The 19970-nt window shown below is 40.9% G+C and overlaps 1 protein-coding gene across 1 annotated transcript in view; it reads left to right on the top strand.

Moving 5' to 3' along the window:
* The window catches only part of BPNT1 (3'(2'), 5'-bisphosphate nucleotidase 1), a 561382-nt gene that overhangs the window by 487003 nt on the left and 54409 nt on the right, over positions 1-19970 (top strand). Inside the window, exon 8 of the mRNA XM_044061632.1 lies at positions 18479-18584. Within this exon, the coding sequence (XP_043917567.1) occupies positions 18479-18584 (106 nt within the window). The remainder of the gene's footprint in view (positions 1-18478; positions 18585-19970) is intronic.

Below are 19970 nucleotides of genomic sequence, written 5' to 3'. Positions count from 1 at the left end.
CTGTTAGTATTATTAACATTAGTCCTGGTCACTGGACCACGCAAATATGGTCTACCAGTCTTTTCAATTTCTTCCATTATGTTTTTCCTTTCTCTTTCTACTAATACATCACTATAAACTCGTATCTTAAAATCTTCAGTCATATAATTCAACTCAGTAAAGAAGTCATTGTCGTTAGTATTCAGCCTACTGGCTCTTAAAATTTTCCTTTCAATACATTCAGACAAATGTGTCTTGGATGCATACTTCTAGAGTGTACATATCGAGTAGCTTGCACTTCCTTTCTATAAATTTTAGTTTCAAATTTCATATCTTTATATAACACACAGATATCCATAAAATTAATCATTGTGTCAGAATGCTTCACCTCAAATATTAAAAATTGTTTCATTTTGTAATTCAATAACAAATTAATTCAAAGCAGATACCGTACCTTCCCAAAGCAGAAATGTACCGTCCACAAACCTTTTAAACAGTAATAAATTCTCATTCCTATAGCCATTTTGCATCTCAGTACTGAATATATACTGCTCTTCCCATCTAGATGACTCTATGACTTTTAAGAAGGTTAATACTAGTATAGTGAATACCTTAAATTTTAAAATAAAAAGTTATTTATGTGAATTACTTATGGATAGTGCCATGGTACCTGAATTGTATAATTTTGTATTATCTATCACATCCTGTAATTCCCATTATATATGGCTTGCCAAAGCTACATAAAATATTTCTAGACCCCCCCCCATGAGACCATTTGTGTCTGGGATTAAATGAGCTACTACCCCCCATCTAAATACTTGGAACAACAGCTAAATCCACTACTTAAATTTAGTCGAAGTGTTAAAGACACAAATGATTTCTTGACATCATTGAGAGAGTGGTCGGATAAGAATGAGAGTACAAGTTTTGTTTTAGTCACGATGTACATAAAGTCACTGTTTACTGTTATCCCGAATGATTATGATATACAGTCTATAAGGGAATACCTAGTATTGCATACTGATTATACTGCTCATAAAGTTGCGACATTATGTTCTATGTTAGAAACTATGTTGTATAATAATTTGTTTATATTCAAGGATGTAGTGTTTCATCAACAGATGGGGGTTGCCATGGGCACCTCTGTCTCAAATACCTATGCTAATCTGGTATTATCTAGATGGGAAGAGCAGTATATATTCAGTAGTGAGATGCAAAATTGTTATAGGAATGAGAATTTATTACTGTTTAAAAGGTTTGTGGATGATGTATTTCTGCTTTGGGGAGGTATGATATCTGCTTTGAATGAATTTGTTATTGAATTACAAAATGAAACAATTTTTTTAATATTTGATGTGAAGCATTCTGACACAGTGATTAATTTAAATACTGAAAAGAATGGCTTAAGGGTGCAGAGCAGTGCAGAAACTGAAGACAATTAAAATAACTGCTGCACCAGAACTTACACACCAAGAGTTTATTTAAAGAAAACAAAAAACACACACATATAAAACGTAAGTGCTTTCACATCCTCTCTGGTTGCTTCATCAGACAAAATGACTAGTGAACAGACCCTTAATATAACAAGTGTGAATCATCAGCTGACATACCTTAATTGGAATTAATTATCTGCCATAGGTAAAAACAGTGTGAAGTTAAAAACTTCAAAAGTGCATATTTCTATCTAAAACTAAAACTATAAAATATTATTAAATCAGTTGTGTATGTAATATACAATGTAAATATAAATATATATGTTCATTATTAGTACAATCAATATTAAAAAATATGTATAAAAGGCTTGGTATATATCTCGATAAAAACAATACAAATAGAAATACATATATAATGTGTATACCTAAATAAATATCTTGATGTATGAATATCTCTAAAAAACTTCATATTGTACAAATCTTTGGACACTAAGTAGATGGAATGAATATACAACTGAGAAAAAGATTACCAGTCTCCGTGTTTAAGTCGGCGGGATTTAAGAAAGGGTTTCAAGGATGCCTCGCCATTCAGACCAGGGTATTTCTCTGCTTGAAGTGACAGAATCCATTTCTGTTCATTGCTCTCAGTTAAGTTCTCTGTATCACCTCCTCTCATCCCTATATGAACCACTTCAATCACAAGGAACTTAAAGCTATGTGTACAGTCTGTCTCTTTAATATGTTTTGCTAATGCATTAATTTCATTGTAATTATTAATATCTCGGATATGCTCAAGTATCCTATCTTTGAGCATCCTGTTGGTCTTGCCTACATAGAATACATAGCATTTCTGACAAAAAGAAAAATACACAATATTGGTGGTTCGGCAATCAGCATAACTGGAACTAGTAATAGTAAACGTTCTTGTAGCATGAGTAAAGGTTCTGTATGTAAATGAATGTTTGCAAGCAGAGCATCTTCTGCATGGAAATGTACCTAGTCTGGTTGAACTAAAACATGTATTCATATCCATCTTATTGCATAGATATTGCTTCAAGGACCGATTGTTTCTAAAAGAAAAGGTGGGGTTATGTCCAATCTTATCTAACAGTCCAGGTACTTCTTGTAGAATATGCCAATTTTTCTTAATAATGGAAGTGAATTCATTAATGTCACTTGAGTATTGGAACACTACTCTGAACTTGTTCTCGGTCTGTCTGTCCCTGCTAGCATCATTGTGATGGGAGTTATTAAAGTACGGTTTGCATCTATCATTTCTGTGTGTCCATGCCTCCCTTTTAGTTGTGTCAGTTTCCTGTTTAGAGTAACCTCTCTCTAAAAATTCTTGAGTCATAACTTCTAGAGCCTTATGTGCATCATCATCTTTATTGTGTAACCGTAGGACCCATTTGTCCCTTCAACACATTCTTAGGGATATGTCTTGGGTGCATACTTGATTTATGTAACAGGGCATTTTTTCTAGTGGGTTTTTTATATATGCTACTGCTGACATCATTCAACTCTGATTTAATGACTTTAACATCTAAGAAATCAATTTCATTAGATGAGTACTGATCAGTAAATCTCAAAAAATCCATGGTAGTATGTAGATAGTGGACAAGGCTTTCTATCTCACTTGCATGTCCTTTCCATAACAAAAAAATATCGTCCACAAATCTAACAAACCACAGAATCTGTTCAAAGTAACACGAAAAAGTCTCCAACAAATGCAGAATCCAGCCACTAATATGCTTAACGCTAGAATTTATTAAAAGCTCAAATATCAGCGTTTTCGCTTCCTGTCCAATCTGTTCAAAGTAAGGATTGACATCAGAAAAGAGAAATTGTTGCTCCCAACATGCTAGGGCTAAGTTGGCGTAGCTGTTGGCACAGGCAGTGCCCATTGCGACGCCAACTTTCTGGAGATAGAATTCATTCTCAAACACATGACACACATGCAGATGGACAGTACAATTACAACTGTTGAATCCTGCACAAATGCACTCTATAAGCACTTACACGAGTGCATGGATCGTGCTAACCCAAACAGAACCAAGACACTATCCTCCAAAAAAGGAAGCCAATCTGGTGGTCCCCTGCCATAAACAAACTGTACAACAGAAGGAAGAAACTGTTGCAAAAGAGAGTAAAATCCCATGAGTGGAGGAGCTTCCTTGGTCAGCCTCAGTAAGAAGCTAAGATCCTCCAAAGCTAGCTATGAAAACAAAATCGCCACCAATTCCAAGGACAACCACAAAGCATTCTATTAGCTATGTCAAGAATCTCGATGGCAACACCCAGATCTGCTCTGAGTTACAGCACAAAGGCACGAAAATTACAGAACTAACTGATATTGCCAACATCCTGGCAGATAGGTTCAGTGATAACTTTACCCCCCTCTCACCCCCTAAAGGGCCCATATCTATACTGGAAGAAGGCAGAGTCCCTGTAATCACAACTACGCAGGTAAAAGCTGCACTCTCTAAAGCCAAAAACACAGCATCCATGGGACCGGACAACTTCCCAGGCTGTGTTGTACACGAACTTCAGAACGAACTGGCTCCCCACTTAAGCACCATGTTCAATAATAGCCTTGCATCAGGCTTTGTGCCCACTGAATGGCGCACAGCAACAGTTATCCCACTCCACAAAGGGGGAGCCAACACTGATCCTGGGAACTATCGACCTATTAGCCTGACGAGCCTGGTCTGCAAGGCCATGGAACATATCATCATGGAACTCATAAACAAAGACATTGGTAACCTCCAAACTCTGGATCCCACCCAGTTCGAGTTTGTGAAAGGCAGATCATGCCTCCTGAACCGGATCGACTTCTTTGAGGCAGTCACCAAAGCCGTAGATGAGGGTAAGGTGGTTCACACAGCCTATCTTGACCTCGCCAAGGCTTTTGACACCATCCCCCATTCTGGAATTATAGCTAAACTCACTAAACTAGGTATAAATCCCTGCGTCACAAGATGGGTTGCCAACTGGCTCACTGACAGAACCCACAGTGTAAAAGTTGCAGACTCCAAATCTGACCTCAAAGCAGTGACAAGTGGAGTACTACAGGGTTCCGTCCTGGGACCTCTCCTGTTTGGTATCTACTTCTCTGAAGTACAGGCTAACACAGAAGGCCTCTGGCTAACGAAGTTCGCAGATGACTGCAAACTAGGAGCCATAGTCAAGTACCCAAATGATGTGGACATCCTATAGAAGGGCCTCGCTGAGACAGATGCCTGGTGGCAGAGCCATGGCCTCAAGCTCAATGCCAAAAAGTGCAGTGTCATCCCCTTTGGTAAAAACTCTGTACCCATGAACTACCACATAGGCAGCAATCTACTTAACACCGAATGCGTGATAAGAGACCTCGGGACCCAGGTGGACAGTAGTCTCTCCTTTGATAGTCATATCGCCACAGTAGTCAGGAAGTCCTTCTATGTGGCACACCTCATAATAAAAGGGTTCTCATCCAGGAAAAAAGAGGTCATTGTTCCCCTCTACTTGACACTCATTAGACCCATTATAGAGTACAACGCCCCTTTTGGAATATACCTCACAGGACATCTGCAGCAGCTGGAAAGGCCACAGAAGTACCTGACAAAGAGGATTACTGGCCTCAAACAAATGCCCTACACTGACCACCTCAAAAAAACTCCAGCTTTACTCTGTAGCATATCACCTACTCCGTGGTGATCTCTGCCTAACATATAAAGCTATGTCACACCCAGAGCTGTTGGACATGCTACACCTAAAGAAATCCCAATTGCTCCGAGCTACATGCTCTAGGGACCTAAACCTTGTCACCACAATAAACAGGATATGCTGGAGGGATAGATTCCTGTCCGAGAGACTTCTCATACTCTGGAACAGGCTACCCATCTATGTCAAGCAAAGTTCTTCATTAGCAATCTTCAATAAAAATCTTAATGAGTGGATGGGAAATAGGAAATACACCCCAGGGATCACTTCTGTGTCTCTGCTCGACAGTAGCGCAGGAAAATATCTTTCTTGGGTGGCGTAAGCCAGGGAACCTTGTTGGCCAGGCTTACGTCGGCCCTTGGGCCGATAGCCTAGTGCCTACCTATGAACCTTATTCCAATGTTTGCTTGTCTCCTGCCTTCCAAGGTTCTCTCTTTGACTGCTTATTTCCACTATGCTCTTCAAGTCTTTCCTGCAAGGGAATTTCTCCGAGCTCTGGGGTACGTGGCATCCACCATTCCCATGGTTCCCTTTGCCAAACTCTTCATGAAGAAATTTCAGTGGTATTACAGGACTGTTTAGCTATAACATTGCCATCGTCTGGAGTGTCTGGTTCCTTTCTGGCCTTGTCTTAAGCTCGAGTTCCACTGATGGATTTACCAGATTTCCTTGACTACAAGTCTGCCCTTTCAGGTTCTTTTCCCTATTCAAGAGCTGCATAGGGATGCTTCCAATCTATGTTGGAGAGCCTCCTCTAAAAACCTAGAAGTCCAGGGTCTTTGGTCCCTTTGACAACAGGCAGACCATATTAACATCAAGGAGATGAGGGTTCTACTTCTAGCTCTCCAGGCTTTTCACAACCTTGGGTTCCAGGTCCTCTAATTTTTTCAGACAATACTACAGTCAGGTGGTATATCAACTAGTAAGGAGGCACAAAATCTTACCTTCTTTGCAGGCTGGCTTTTCAGGCTTGGGATTTTGCAATCCATAATCATGCGGTTCTTCATGTGGTCTACATTCCTTCGGAGCACAGTCTGTTAGCAGACTCTTTGAGTAGGTCCAGGATAAATAGTCATAAATAGAAGAAGATCTCCTGTCTACCTGATGAATCTGGGCATCTTGGGGCAATGCAGCAATTGCCTCATGTACACAGGCAACCCTCTCCTCCTACCACCCAACACTACAACCTGTGAGAGATGCACTTATATAGCCAAACTGGAAGCAAAGCTCTCTTCACCCAAGACTGGACTAGACAGTCAAGAGGAGAAGATGAACACTTGCACCACACCACACTCATCACATAGTCCCTCAAAACCTACACCACCAAAACACACACATAGAAACACAAAACACACACCTACATTCGCTGAGGCGCTCAATAAAAACCTGCCCAAGCATCAGGGACATCCAAAGCATAAATTCAAGCAATCTCCACCCCCCCAACACAACCCAAATGACACATAGCCCACAAAGTGTGCCACTCAACCACAGCCCATAAGGCATAACAACGTACCCAACACTCTAGTCATAGGTGACTCTATAGTCAGGCACACTGATGTTCCACTCACTAGACTAAACAAGGAGAAAGTTACTGTCAGCTGCCTGTCAGGTGCCAGGATCCGCCACTTAATGCATGCACTCAGGTCACTCCACAATAAGTACAAATATGACACTGTCATTGTCCATGTTGGTGTGAATGACCTGAGACGTACCTCCCTGGACTACATGAAAAGAGACATGGAGGAGCTCTCCGATCTTGTATCCCCGGCAGGTATGACCCTAACCCTGAGTAGCATCCTGCCATCACCCAGAATGATACCACAGTACAAGGACAAAATGACTGACTTCAACAATTGGCTAAGCTTCTGGTGTCATTCTAAGGGGATCCAGTATTTGTCTACCTGGGACGACATGATCGACAGTCCACGATGCTTTGCCAGAGATGGCCTGCACCTGTCACCCTTAGGATTCCGGATACTGGCTAAGGCTCTTGCCACCCCTATAGTGCCTTTTTTAGGCAAGGTTCAAATGACAAATTCACCACCGTAACAGGTACAAGCAAGCAAAATCTGAGGGTAATGCTACTCAATGCTAGAAGTCTAAACCTCAAAATGCACTCTCTCGAGGCACTCCTTAAAATGGAGAACATTGACATCTGTGCAGTGACAGAGACCTGGTTCTAAGCTCCAGAGAGCACCCCTGCATTACCAGGCTTCAATTCATACCACACCTTTCGGCCACCTAACCCAGAAAGAAGCACTAAAAGCGGAGGCGTGTCCATATTCATTAAGAATATCCACACCTGCAGGCTAGTTGCACAGAATAATGCATCCGAGATTATCCAAGTGCAACTAACTCTGGGCAAGACCGCAATCCAAATTGTAGCTTGCTACAGACCCCCCACCATGCCCCAGGATTCACATTCCTCATTTCTTGATACACTGGAAAGTATTAGGGTACAACCCAACACCCTAGTAATGGGCGATTTCAACTACCCCACCATTAACTGGGAAAACTGCTCATGTACCAACTCTTTTGCTCAACATTTTCTAGAATTCATAAATTCCAACACCTTGGATCAACTTATTCACACCCCCACCAGGGGCAGCAATATCCTAGACCTGGTCATTACCAACATGGGAAACCGGTGTTCCACACCAGAGGTCAATTCCTCGTTGGTCAGATCCGACCACAAGCTAATCAGCCTAGACATCCACATCCCACCTCCAGCCCCAATTAGGGAAACCATCGTAAAAAACTTCTCAAAAGCCAACTTCACACTTCTTAAGACAGAAGTGGCAAACTTCATGACATCCATGCAGACAGACAATAGAGGTATGACTGCCGAATCCTACAAATGCACTTTATAAGCACTTACACGAGTGCATGGATCATGCTATCCCTAATAGAACCAAGATGTTATCCTCCAAAAAAAGGAAGCCAATCTGGTGGTCCTCTACCATAAACAAACTCTACAACAGAAGAAAGAAACTGTTGCAAAAATGTGTAAAATCCCATGACTGGAGGAGCTCCCTGGTCAACCTCAGTAAGAAGCTGAGATCCCTCATAAAATCCTCCAAAGCTAGTTACGAAAACAAAATTGCCACTGACTCTAAAGACAACCACAAAGCATTCTATAGCTACGTCAAGAATCTAAATGGGAACACTCAGATCTGCTCTGAGTTGCAGCATAATGGCACTAAATATACAGAACCATCTGATATTGCCAACATCCTAGCAGATAGGTTCAGTGCTAACTTTACCCCCCTCTCACTCCCTAGATGGCCCATCTCTATACCGGAAGAATGCAAAGTTCCTACAATCACGGCTGCACAGGTAAAAAACACACTCTCCAAAGCCAAGAACACAGCATCCATGGGACCTGACGATATCCCAGGCTGCGTTCTACATGAACTACAGAATGAACTGGCACCCTACCTAAGTACCATGTTCAATCATAGCCTCACCTCAGGCTTTGTACCCACTAAATGGCGCACCATGACAGTTATCACACTGTACAAAGGGGGAGCCACGACGGACCCCGGGAACTACTGCCCCATTAGCCTGACGAGCCTGGTCTGCAAGGCCATGGAACGTATCATCGTGGAACTCATAAACAAAGACATTGGTAATCTCCAAACTCTGGACCCTACTCGGTTTGGATTTGGAAAAGGCAGATCATGTCTCCTAAACCTGATTGACTTCTTTGAAGCAGTCACCAAAGCCATAGATAAGGGCAAAATGGTTCACACAGCTTATCTAGATCACGCCAAGGCTTTCGACACCATCCCACAGTCTGGAAATATAGTTAAGCTCACTAAACTAGGTGTAAATCCCTATGTCACAATATGGGTTGCCAACTGGCTCACGGACAGAACCCACACTGAAAGTAGCGGATTCCAAATCCGACATCAGACCAGTGACAAGTGGAGTACCACAGGGTTCAGTCCTGGGTCCTCTCCTGTTTGGTATCTACTTCTCTGAAGTGCAGGCCAACACAGAAGGTCTTTGGCTAACAAAGTTTGCAGATGACTGCAAACTAGGAGCCATAATCAAAACTCCTAACGATGTGGACAAACTACAAAAGGTCCTCACTCAGACAGATACCTGGTGTCAAAGCCATGGCCTGAAGCTCAATGCCAAAAAGTGTATTGTCATCCCCTTTGGTAAAAACTCTGTACTCATGAACTACCACATAGCTGGTAGTCTACTTAATACCGAAAATGTGATGAGACCTTGGGACACAGGTGGACAGTAGTCTCTCCTTTGATAATCACATCGCCACAGTGGTCAGGAAATACTTCTACGTGGCTCATCTCATCACAAAAGGATTCTCATCCAGAAAAAAAGAGGTCATTGTTCCCCTCTACTTATCACTCATTAGACCCATTATAGAGTACAACGCCCCTTTTGGTATGTACCTCACAAGACATCTACAACAACTGGAAAGACCACAGAAATACCTCACAAAGAGGATTACTGGCCTCAAACAGATGCCCTATGCAGACCGTCTCAAAAAACTACAGCTTTACTCCATCGCATGTCGCCTACTCAGGGGCGATCTCTGCCTAACATACAAGGCTATGTCAAACCCAGAGCTGTTGGACATGCTCCACTTAAAGAAATCCCAATCCCTCCGAGCTACACGCTCTATTGACCTTAACCTTGTCACCACAATAAACAGAACATGCTGGAGGGATAGATTCCTGTCCCAGAGACTTCCCATACTCTGGAACAGACTACCTATCTATGTCAAACAGAGCTCCTCATTAGAACTCTTCAAGAAAAATCTTGATGATTGGATGGGAAATGGGAAATTCACCCCGGGGATCACTTCTGTGGCTCTGCTCGACAGGGGCACAGGAAAATAATTTTCTTGGGTGGCGAAAGCCAGGGTACATTTTTTGGCTAGGCTTGTATGGGCTCTAGGGCCGATAGCCTAGTACCTACCTATAAACCTATGTTTCACAGGGAGGTGTTTCTGGACATTGTACATCGGTGGGGTACTCCTCAGGTAGATCTTTTTGCCTCCTCTCTGAATAGACAACTTTACCAGTTCTGTTCCAGGGGGTATTTCTTTATGCCTTTTTCTTTCTTCCTCTACTTCCAAAGGTCCTGCAAAAAATCATGTGGGACACACCCAAAATCTTGCTGGTAACCCCTTTTGGCCCAGACAAAACTGGTTCCCCCTTCTATTTCATCTGGCGATTGGCAATCACCACAGGTTACCTCACAGGATTAATCTTCTCACACAAGACAAGGGTTCTGTCATTCACCCTCACTTGTCCAATCTTTGACACTTTGGGTGATAGGGTTTTGATTACTTTTTAGGCACCAGTTTTCTGAGGATGTGCTTCAAGTTTTACAGGAGGCCAGAAAACCAACTACTAGAAAATCATATATGACTAAATGGAAGAGATTTTCTATATAGAGTCTCAACCTTGTCCTGGACCCTTTTTTATTGTGTGGGGGGGTTCTACTGTTTTTTTTTTTATTTGTGCGAGTTGCTCAATTCTGGTTTGGTGTATTCAACTCTTAAAGTTCATTTGTCAGCCATTTCAGCTTATCTGCGTCTGAATCCACTTTTAGCTTCTAGTTTTGAAGTCAAACAAATTTTAAATGGAGTCCTTCATATTCAGTCTTCAGAAAAGCCTGATCCTTCTTCTTGGGATCTTAATTTTGTCCTTGAAAATTTGACCCAGTCCCCTTTGAGCCTGTACTTTCTTCTTCCCTACAACATTGTACTTGAACGACTGTGTTATTGGTTGCTCTTATTTCTGTCAAGAGGGTCTCTGAATTGAAGTACTCATGGCAGTTCTATCCTTTTTAGTTTTTCACAGGGATAGGTTGTCTGTTTGTACCAATCCTTCTTTTATGCCCAAGGTGGTTAATGATTTGTCCTTGAATCAATCCATTCATCTTCCTGATTTTTTCCCTTCGCCACAGAATTCTACATAGAGGATTCTTCATACCTTGCATTTACGTAGACAGCTTGGATATTATTGGAAAAGACAAAGCATATCAGGAAATCTGAACAGCTTTTGTTTCCTTTTATGCCAAGAAATTGTTTTTGGTGGTATCTAAGTAAACCATCTCCTGCTGGAGCTCTAAGGCCATTGCTTTTCGCTGTTCTTTTGATGGCATCCAGGTTTCCTTTTCTGTTTATGCTCATTCTTACAGGGCAGTGGCTTCTTCTGGTGCTTTTCTCAAGGGGTCTGAATACTAGATACATCTTGAAAGATGTTACTTGGTTCTCTGTCCACACCTTCTCCAAACAGTACAGGTTGGATTTAATTTCTAGTACCAGGGCAGGTTTTGCCAGGGCAATACTTCATGGGTGTTTGGAGGGCTATTCTGTGGCTTCTTCTTCGTATACTTTACTACAGCTTCTGTACTCTCCCAAGAGTAAAGAATACTGCAACAGTGGTAAGGAAGGATATAGTACAGTTGTGTAAGTTCTTACCATAATAGTAGATGTCCTACTTCTCACTATTGCAGTATTCTGTCCCTCATTCCTACCTCATGTTACTTCTGTGTTCCTTCTTCTCCAATATCCTTTCTGGATGTACGTTATTACTTTCCACTGGAGTTGCTGTAGTTCTTCTAGAGCACTTCAGTTCTGAGGATTAAGTACTTGTACATAACATATGTACCTTATGCTTTGCACATAAGATGAATGTCTGATGTGAGACACCCTGAAGATGTAAAGGCTTTGGTGTGATGGCTGGACATTCAGCTATCCTTGGAGGGATATCCCAAGTGTAAAGAATACTACAACAGTGAGAAGTAGAACATCTACTCTTATGATAAGACTGTACTTTGCTGGTAAATGGAAAACCTTAGTAAAGGAGGGACGTGGGTTTAATGCTTGCTTTCTTGGTGACCACTATCTGTACTAAGAAGACAATATTGACTTGGACTTCCAAGATGGCTGCAAATTGAGTAACAGCTTAATTCTAGCTCTCCCATTGTGAAAACAAAAACTTAGCAGAGAAAGCCAGTGGACCTAGATTTCTGTGTAAATTTCAGTAACTGGCTAGTAAGTTCACTGCCTGGATGCCAGGAAAAAATAAATACAGAGGACCTTAAGGAAAATTGGCTACAAAAGGCGACCAAAAAAAAAACACTGACTGGGAAAAGTACTGTAGCTGTTCAGCAAAAAGCAGTGCAAACTCCAGACATGACGTCCAGTAACCTAGAGGAAAGTATAAGACAACTGCACATACCTGGTGAAAATAAATGAAACACTGATGGAGTATATCAACTCAAGCAGTAAAAGACTGGGAAAAATGGAAGAAGCTTTAAACAGATGTTTAGATAAGGTGATAAAACTGCAAAACTCAGAGGTCAAAATGAAGAAAAGGCTGGCTGAATATGAGACTGACAAGAAGATTAGCATTATTTAGCTATGTCAAGAATCTAAATGGCAATGCTCAGATCTGCTTGGAGCTAGTGCAGAATGGCAAAAAATACACTGAACCTACCGATATCGCCAACATCCTGGCAGACAGGTTCAGCGCAAACTTCACCCCCCTCTCACCCCCAAAAGGGCCCATAACCATACCAGAAGAATGTAGAGTCCCTGAAATCACAGACACTCAGGTTAAAACAGCCCTCTCCAAAGCCAAAAACTCAGCATCAATGGGACCAGACGGTGTCCCAGGCTACATCCTACACAAGCTCAAAGACGAACTAACCCCTCACCTAAACACACTGTTCAAACTCAGCTTCTCCACAGGCTACATACCCATAGAGTGGAGCACAGCAACGGTTATTCCGCTCCACAAAGGTGGAGCCACAACAGATCCCGGGAACTATCGCCCTGTAAGCCTGACTAGCTTGGTCTGCAAGGCTATGGAGCGCATCATCATGGAACTCATTAACAGAGACATTGGGAACCTCCAAACACTGGACCCTACCCAGTTTGGCTTTAAGGGCAGATCATGCCTCCTAAACCTGGTGGACTTCTTTGAGACAGTTACCAAGGCTATAGACGAGGGAAAGGTGGTACACACAGCCTACCTAGACCTCGCTAAGGCCTTCAACACCATTCCCCATTCTGGTGTTATAGACAAGCTCACCAGCCTGAACATAAACCCCTACGTCGCAAGATGGGTTGCCAACTGGCTCACGGACAGAACCCACATGGTGAGAGTTACGGGAGCTAGGTCGGTCTCTAAACGGGTTACAAGTGGTATTCCCCAGGGCTCAGTCCTAGGACCCCTCCTGTTCGGCATATACTTCTCAGTGGTACAGGCAAGCACAGGAGACTATGGCTGACCAAGTTTGCAGACGACTGCAAACTAGGAGCTATAATTGACTCTCCGGCTGACACAATCATCCTCCAAAAGGGTCTCACTGAGACTGATACCTGGTGTCAAAATCATGGCCTCAAGCTAAATGCCAAAAAGTGCATAGTCATCCCCTTTGGAAAAAACAAAAGTATTTACAAACTACCACATAGGTGGTAGTCCCCTAAATATGGAAATCGTAATAAGGAATCTGGGGACCCAAGTAGATAGTAATCTCACTTTTGATAATCACATTGCCAAAGTGGTTAGAATAATACTGCTACTTGGCCCACCTAATCACAAAAGGGTTCACATCCAGATCAAAAGAGGTCATTGTGCCCCTCTACTCATCACTCATCAGACCCATCTTAGAGTACAACGCCCCATTTGGGTTGTACCTTACAAGACACCTGCAACAGCTGGAAAGACCACAGAAGTACCTCACCAAGAGGATCAATGGCCTCAAACAGATGCCCTATGCAGCTCGACTGAAGAAACTCCAGTTGTACTCGGTTGCATACCGCCTACTCAGAGGTGATCTCTGCCTGACATACAAGGCCATGTCCAACCCAGAATTGATGGACATGCTCCACCTAAAGAAAACCTTATCCCCTCGAGCCACATGCTCTAGGGATCTAAACCTCACCACAACAATAAACAGGACGTGCTGGAGAGATAGATTCGTGTCGCAGAGACTTCCCATGCTTTGGAACAAGATCCCAGTCTACATTAGGCAGAGCTCCTTGCTAACTCTCTTCAAAAGCAACCTTGACGAGTGGATGGGAAACAGAAAGTTTACCTCGGGGATCACTTCAGTGGCTGCACAGGGTACTAATCTAAGGGGACAGTGAAAGCCAACACATTCTGGGTAGGCTTATAAATGCCTTCGGGCAGATAGCCTAGTACCCATCTATGAACCTAAGAGATGTTTCAAAAAATAATAGAATTAGAGGACAGAGCACATAGGGAAAACCTGAAATTTTTTGCTCTACCCTAGAAGCTGGGGTGAACAGACTGTATTCATTTAGGAAAGCACAAATAAGCAACTGGACTGGTATTCCACAACAGGAATTATTAATTGAAAGGGCACATCTTGTGTATGTTCCAAACCTGGCTATGAGAAAACAACCTAGACCTTTAATAGTAAAGATGTAATCTTACCAACAGAAGGAGGTGAGTCTGACAAAAATGTGGCAAAAGGACAAAATACTAAAAGTGGGAGACAGCAAAGTGTTTGTTTGTGGAGAATGACTACTCATTGTACACCAAGAAGAGGAGGAGGATTAAATTTATCCCATTATTCAGGTAATGTCAAGAAGCAGGCATGAGATTCAAACTGCTCTACCGCGCTATCTTCAAAATATTTTTCCTAGAGGAACAAAATCAATTTTGGTGAAGTACATGCTAAGGAAGAAATACAAAAGTTTGTCCAACAAAAAGTGAGCTGTGAAACAGAAGGCAGTTCTGCTTCTTTTCCTTCTGGTAATAAAGACCACAGAGAGACTGTGCCAGTGAAATATTTCCAGCATTTCAACAGAAAATGCTTGAGAGGGGGAAAAAGCACAAGAGTTGACTAGAAGAATCGAGAGTATGTCGGAAATGAAGTAGACACAGGGTTTGAGAGGAAGGCTATGAACAGGAGTAGAACAAGAAAATCTGGAAATATTGGACTTTCTTGGCTCTCTCCCAGACACCCTCAGCGACCACCTTCCCACCTTTATAATTAGACACCAAATGAATCCATTGAAATCCTCCACCCTCCGGCAAATCCAGTACACAAAGATTTTCAAAATCCATGACTTCATATCTGCACTTAATCAATGCAGCTGGAGACCACTCTCATCTCTCCCCCTGGAAAGTGCCATAGACTACTTCAATAACACTTTCCTAAACATTCTGAATCATCTTGCCCCTATCAGAACTAAATCCATCTGTGCCCCCTGGCTGACTAGAGATACCTGTCTACTGCTAAAACAAAGAGAGAGAGAGATCATGGGACTCCTGGTGTCAAAATAAAATTGAAACTAATAGACAGGCATACCAGGAACTACAGAACAAAGCCAAAAAACAAATTAGGACAGACAAAGGAAACCACTATATAGGCCTTCAAACAAACACAAAAATTCTGGGCTGCCATTAATAAAATCTTATAACCAGGAATGACCAGTACTCCACCCCCAATCATTGACACCACCACCAATAATATTGCCACCCAATTCAACGAACACTTCACCAAATCCATCCTTGCCCTCACCATTAATAGCTCTCCTACCTCACATTCAAATCTGTCTTCCATACCAGCAGACCAAAACCTCTTCTTACAGCCTGTCCCAACTAGCACAATATATAAATACCTAAATAGGCTTAAGCCCACAACCCTGGTTGCTGACAAATTACCTGCAGAATATAAAGATCACAGCCAAAGACATCTCTTATCCAGTCTCCATGATCATTAATCACTCATTATCAGAACAGCGTGTTCCTTCTCTGAGGAAAATTTTGCATGTAATACCATTCCACAAAGGAGGTAACTCTGTAGCACTATTTAATTACTGTCCAATTGCCATTCTGTCCTCATCCAAATTCCTCAAAAAATGTATACATTCCCAACTAATGCACTATCTCCTCACTAATAAACTGCTAACCAGCACCCAGCATGGATTCTGCCCCAATACCAATACTACCACATCCCTTATTAGCTTTAGAAAACGCAGTAAACCAACATTGAAACAATGATAACCCAGTATCCACTGTATTCTTAGATCTCTCCTGTCTCCCATCCCAAACTCGTTTCTGCTTTCTCTGATCTTAATCTCAGCCACTCCACACTATAGTGGTTTCAAGACTGTCTAACCAGCCACCAACAAGCAGTAAAATGGCAAAACTCCTCATCGCCCCTCTTACCTATCACCATAGAGGTCTCCAAGGATCCATTCTTGGACCTCTTCCTTTCAACATATTCACCAACCAACTCACAAAGCTACCCGGCATGCCACTCTAGTCTAGTACGCCGATGACTCCACTCTAATCTACTCCACCCCATCACTCCCTCAACTTCACGAAATGACAAGAGAGCCCTTTACCTCTGTTGAAACCTGGTTAGCAAACTCCCAACTAATACTTAACTCCAGTAAAACACAGCTAATTATATTCTGTTCCACTAGAGCCTTAGACCCCATACCACCATTCACAATATTCTCAGCTAATAACACCCCTATCATACCTGTCCAACGCACCAAACTTCTAGGGGTTATCATAGATCACAATATGAAATTCGATATGCACATTGCACAGACAAAAAAAAGAAAGGCCATAAGATGAAAAAAGTACCTCCCTAATGACAGTAAAGCCACCATTGCAAGAACCCACCTACTATCCACACTCCTCTATGCCTCCCCCATACTCAACAGCCTAAACAAAGCAGACTTTAACAAACTAAATATCTGCTACAATAAAATAGCTAGGTTTGCTACTGATTCTCCTTTCAGAAAACACCACTGCATAGCAATCAAGCAACTATCCTGCCTAGAATTACCCAATCTGCTCACATATAACCAGCTTTCAGTAGCCCACCAAATTCTATATTATCCCAATAGTGTTCCTGCTCTTCAAGGTCTACTTAATATCTGCTCTAACAAACGCCTATTAAGATTCACCAATAAAGCACTGGCTGACATAGGCAAAAGCAACAATAGCTCTGGGGACTCCTTGTTTTCCATTTCTGTTGCAAAAGCATGGATTACCATCCCTGTAGATATTAGGACCACTGAAAGCAAAAGTAATTTCAAAAAACTCCTCCGGTCCCATTTACATAGTTCTTGGTTATTTCATTGTTCTTTATTCATAAAGCTGTTAAAAAGGGATAAATGGTATGGTTTATTCAAAAATACCACTATGACTTTAAGAATTAGAGAAGGTTGGAAAAGATTGGGAAAAGGGGAATAGAAAGACAAATTACAAAGGAAGAATGGGAAAATTATTTAAGGCTGTCAAGTATGTGGCTGAATCCAGAAGGTTCAGGTTTTTTGTATGGAAGTATTTACATAGGCATTTAACCAGTAAATTTCAGAGGAATTTTCATAACGTAGGTAATAAATCTTAGATTGTGAACAATTTTGAGAATGTAACAAGCTGGCAAACTTAAAAATCCCTAGGGCACATTGACAGAACTGTTGTTAAAAACAAATGATAGTAACAGAAGAAATTATTCTTTTGATCTTAGATATACTATCTGAATTGCATAGACATAGTAAGGCCTTACTAAGTTTATTGCTATTGATGGCAAAAAAAATAGAATTCAAAATTTAAATTAGTTGTAATGGGAATATTGAATATTGTAAAGAAGATAAGAACTGGAGGGGGACTTTTTAGAGAGAAGCAAATGTCCTAGGAATAACTGGAATTTGTGGTTATAATATATGCAGAATAATGCTTGGAAGGAGAGGTGAGGTTTAAAAGAAGACATGGATTTAGCATTTGTGTAATGTTGGACTGAATACAATTGTTCGTAAGAAAATGTATATGTATACTGTACCAAGATAATAATGGAAAACATTCTTAAGGTTTGTTTTATTTTCTGTTACTGTATGAGAACCAAGTTGTAACTTAAACTGTGACACCATGTTTAAAAAGAGCAAAAGTTTGAAATAAAAAATGTTTGTTAGATCTACTTCGCTACTTGGTTTGCAGGTGGGTGGTTACTGTTACCAAGGGGCAAACTGATAACTTTCTTGGATGAACTTACTTTTACGTAGCTGGTGTATTTCACCAAAATGTGCATAGGGTTGAGTTTATGGATGTCCACAAATGCAAGAATTTGCTGAAAAAAATGACAAAATCTCATTTTGTGAACGAAAATACCTAACTGAAGATCCATCAGGGAAAGACTGCTGGAACATTAGCTGATACAGCAACAATTTGTTTTATTTGTAGTTAAAGCAGAAAAAAAACTACTGTATGTTAATACAAGGTAACAACATGCAGATAGATTATCTGGCTTTATATAATAGATGCCTGCAGTTGAGACTGAGTGTTTTACAGCTTTAATCCAGAGGTAATTGCTTCTTTTGACAGATCATTCAGCTAATTGAGGGAAAGGCCTCAGCATATGTTTTTGCAAGTCCTGGATGTAAGAAGTGGGACACTTGTGCACCAGAAGCTATTTTGCATGCTGTAGGAGGTAAGTTGAACATATCATAATGCAATGTTAATTTTTTATTGCATTTTTTGTTTTCTGTCTTTCTTGAATTCTGATATTTTGTGTCTTCCGTATTTGTATGACCAAAGCAGATAGCTACCTATTTGCAATGGGCCTTGACAGAAGTTAGTCGTACCTTAAACAACCTATTTGTGTCATGGGACTATAACTAATTAGACAGACCCTTTTCAAACCTACCCCAGGTTAAATTGAAAGGTAAACAAATACAATTAGAATCAAGCAGTAAATTAACAAAAATTAATATAACCAAATCATAGTTAGAAATAATATTACAAAGTAGAACTGTGAATTAAGTTAATAGCAAGAAGTACAAAAGCATTCAATTGCAGTTTCTTCCTAACCCCCAACACATGCACACACAGTTTTATTTCCCCCAGCAGTTTGGGTCAACTTAAGATAGCTGCCATTTTAAATTGCCCTATTCCTTTGTGTGATTGTTCAGCATGTTTCTTCACTTCCTGTGGGCTTTAAGATTTTATATACAATATATATATTTAAATATGCTGTCATAGTCCTAGATTTAATATAGGGAATTTATTTTGACCTTGTAAGCATTTTGTTGGTTCTGTGGAACAGAACATTTAGAGAGTTTTATAATGTTTTTTGACATTTTTATATACATTGGTTTTATTTTTATTTTTTTTTCCTTTCCTGTGTTTTTTTAGGTAATTTTGTCTATTTTAGCGGTTTTCTCATTCATCAGATTTGTGTTAGTTACCTGGACCCATATAATTGTTCTGATAATTCTCTATTTTTGTTTATAGAAACTAAACCTCATTGTTTTGGGGAGGGGTATTTCTTGGTGGTGCTGCATCATAAAATTCAAGTGGCAGTGACCACTGAGAATCAGGCTTTACTCGATTTAAATTATGTTCTGTTTGAGGGAGGACCATTGCAAGGATGACTTCTGTAATTTATAGGGCTTTGGCACCTGTCAGCAGACTGCAAGATACATGTAAAATTTTACTTGACTGAAAATGACTTTAGAAATGTATAACTGGCAACATTTAGTATTATTCGGTAATGTTGGATTTAATACTGAGGACTCTATGGATTGGTTCCTCTAGGCCATAATCACTATTTGTTCGACTTTGGTCAGTAGATCCCATACTCTGGAGCATGTTTGCACACAGGCAGCACACACTTTCATGTCCTGCACTGATGACAAATGCATGCCTAACCCTCATCTGTCCAGTTTTGGTTCTTCTTGCACAGCACAGATTATGATTTATTGCTTTTGTAGGTAAGAGTCCTTATGTTAAGTGTCTAGAAACAAGTCTTCTAAGTGTCTGTGTAGCTGGCAAATTAACAGTCAGAACCTCATTGGACTAGCCTGCATATTGTCTC

The sequence above is a fragment of the Protopterus annectens genome, chromosome 1.part0, assembly GCF_019279795.1.
Source record: "Protopterus annectens isolate FY-2018-M chromosome 1.part0, PAN1.0, whole genome shotgun sequence".
NCBI classification, from domain to species: domain Eukaryota; kingdom Metazoa; phylum Chordata; order Ceratodontiformes; family Protopteridae; genus Protopterus; species Protopterus annectens.
This window is presented reverse-complemented; position numbering and strand designations above follow the sequence as displayed.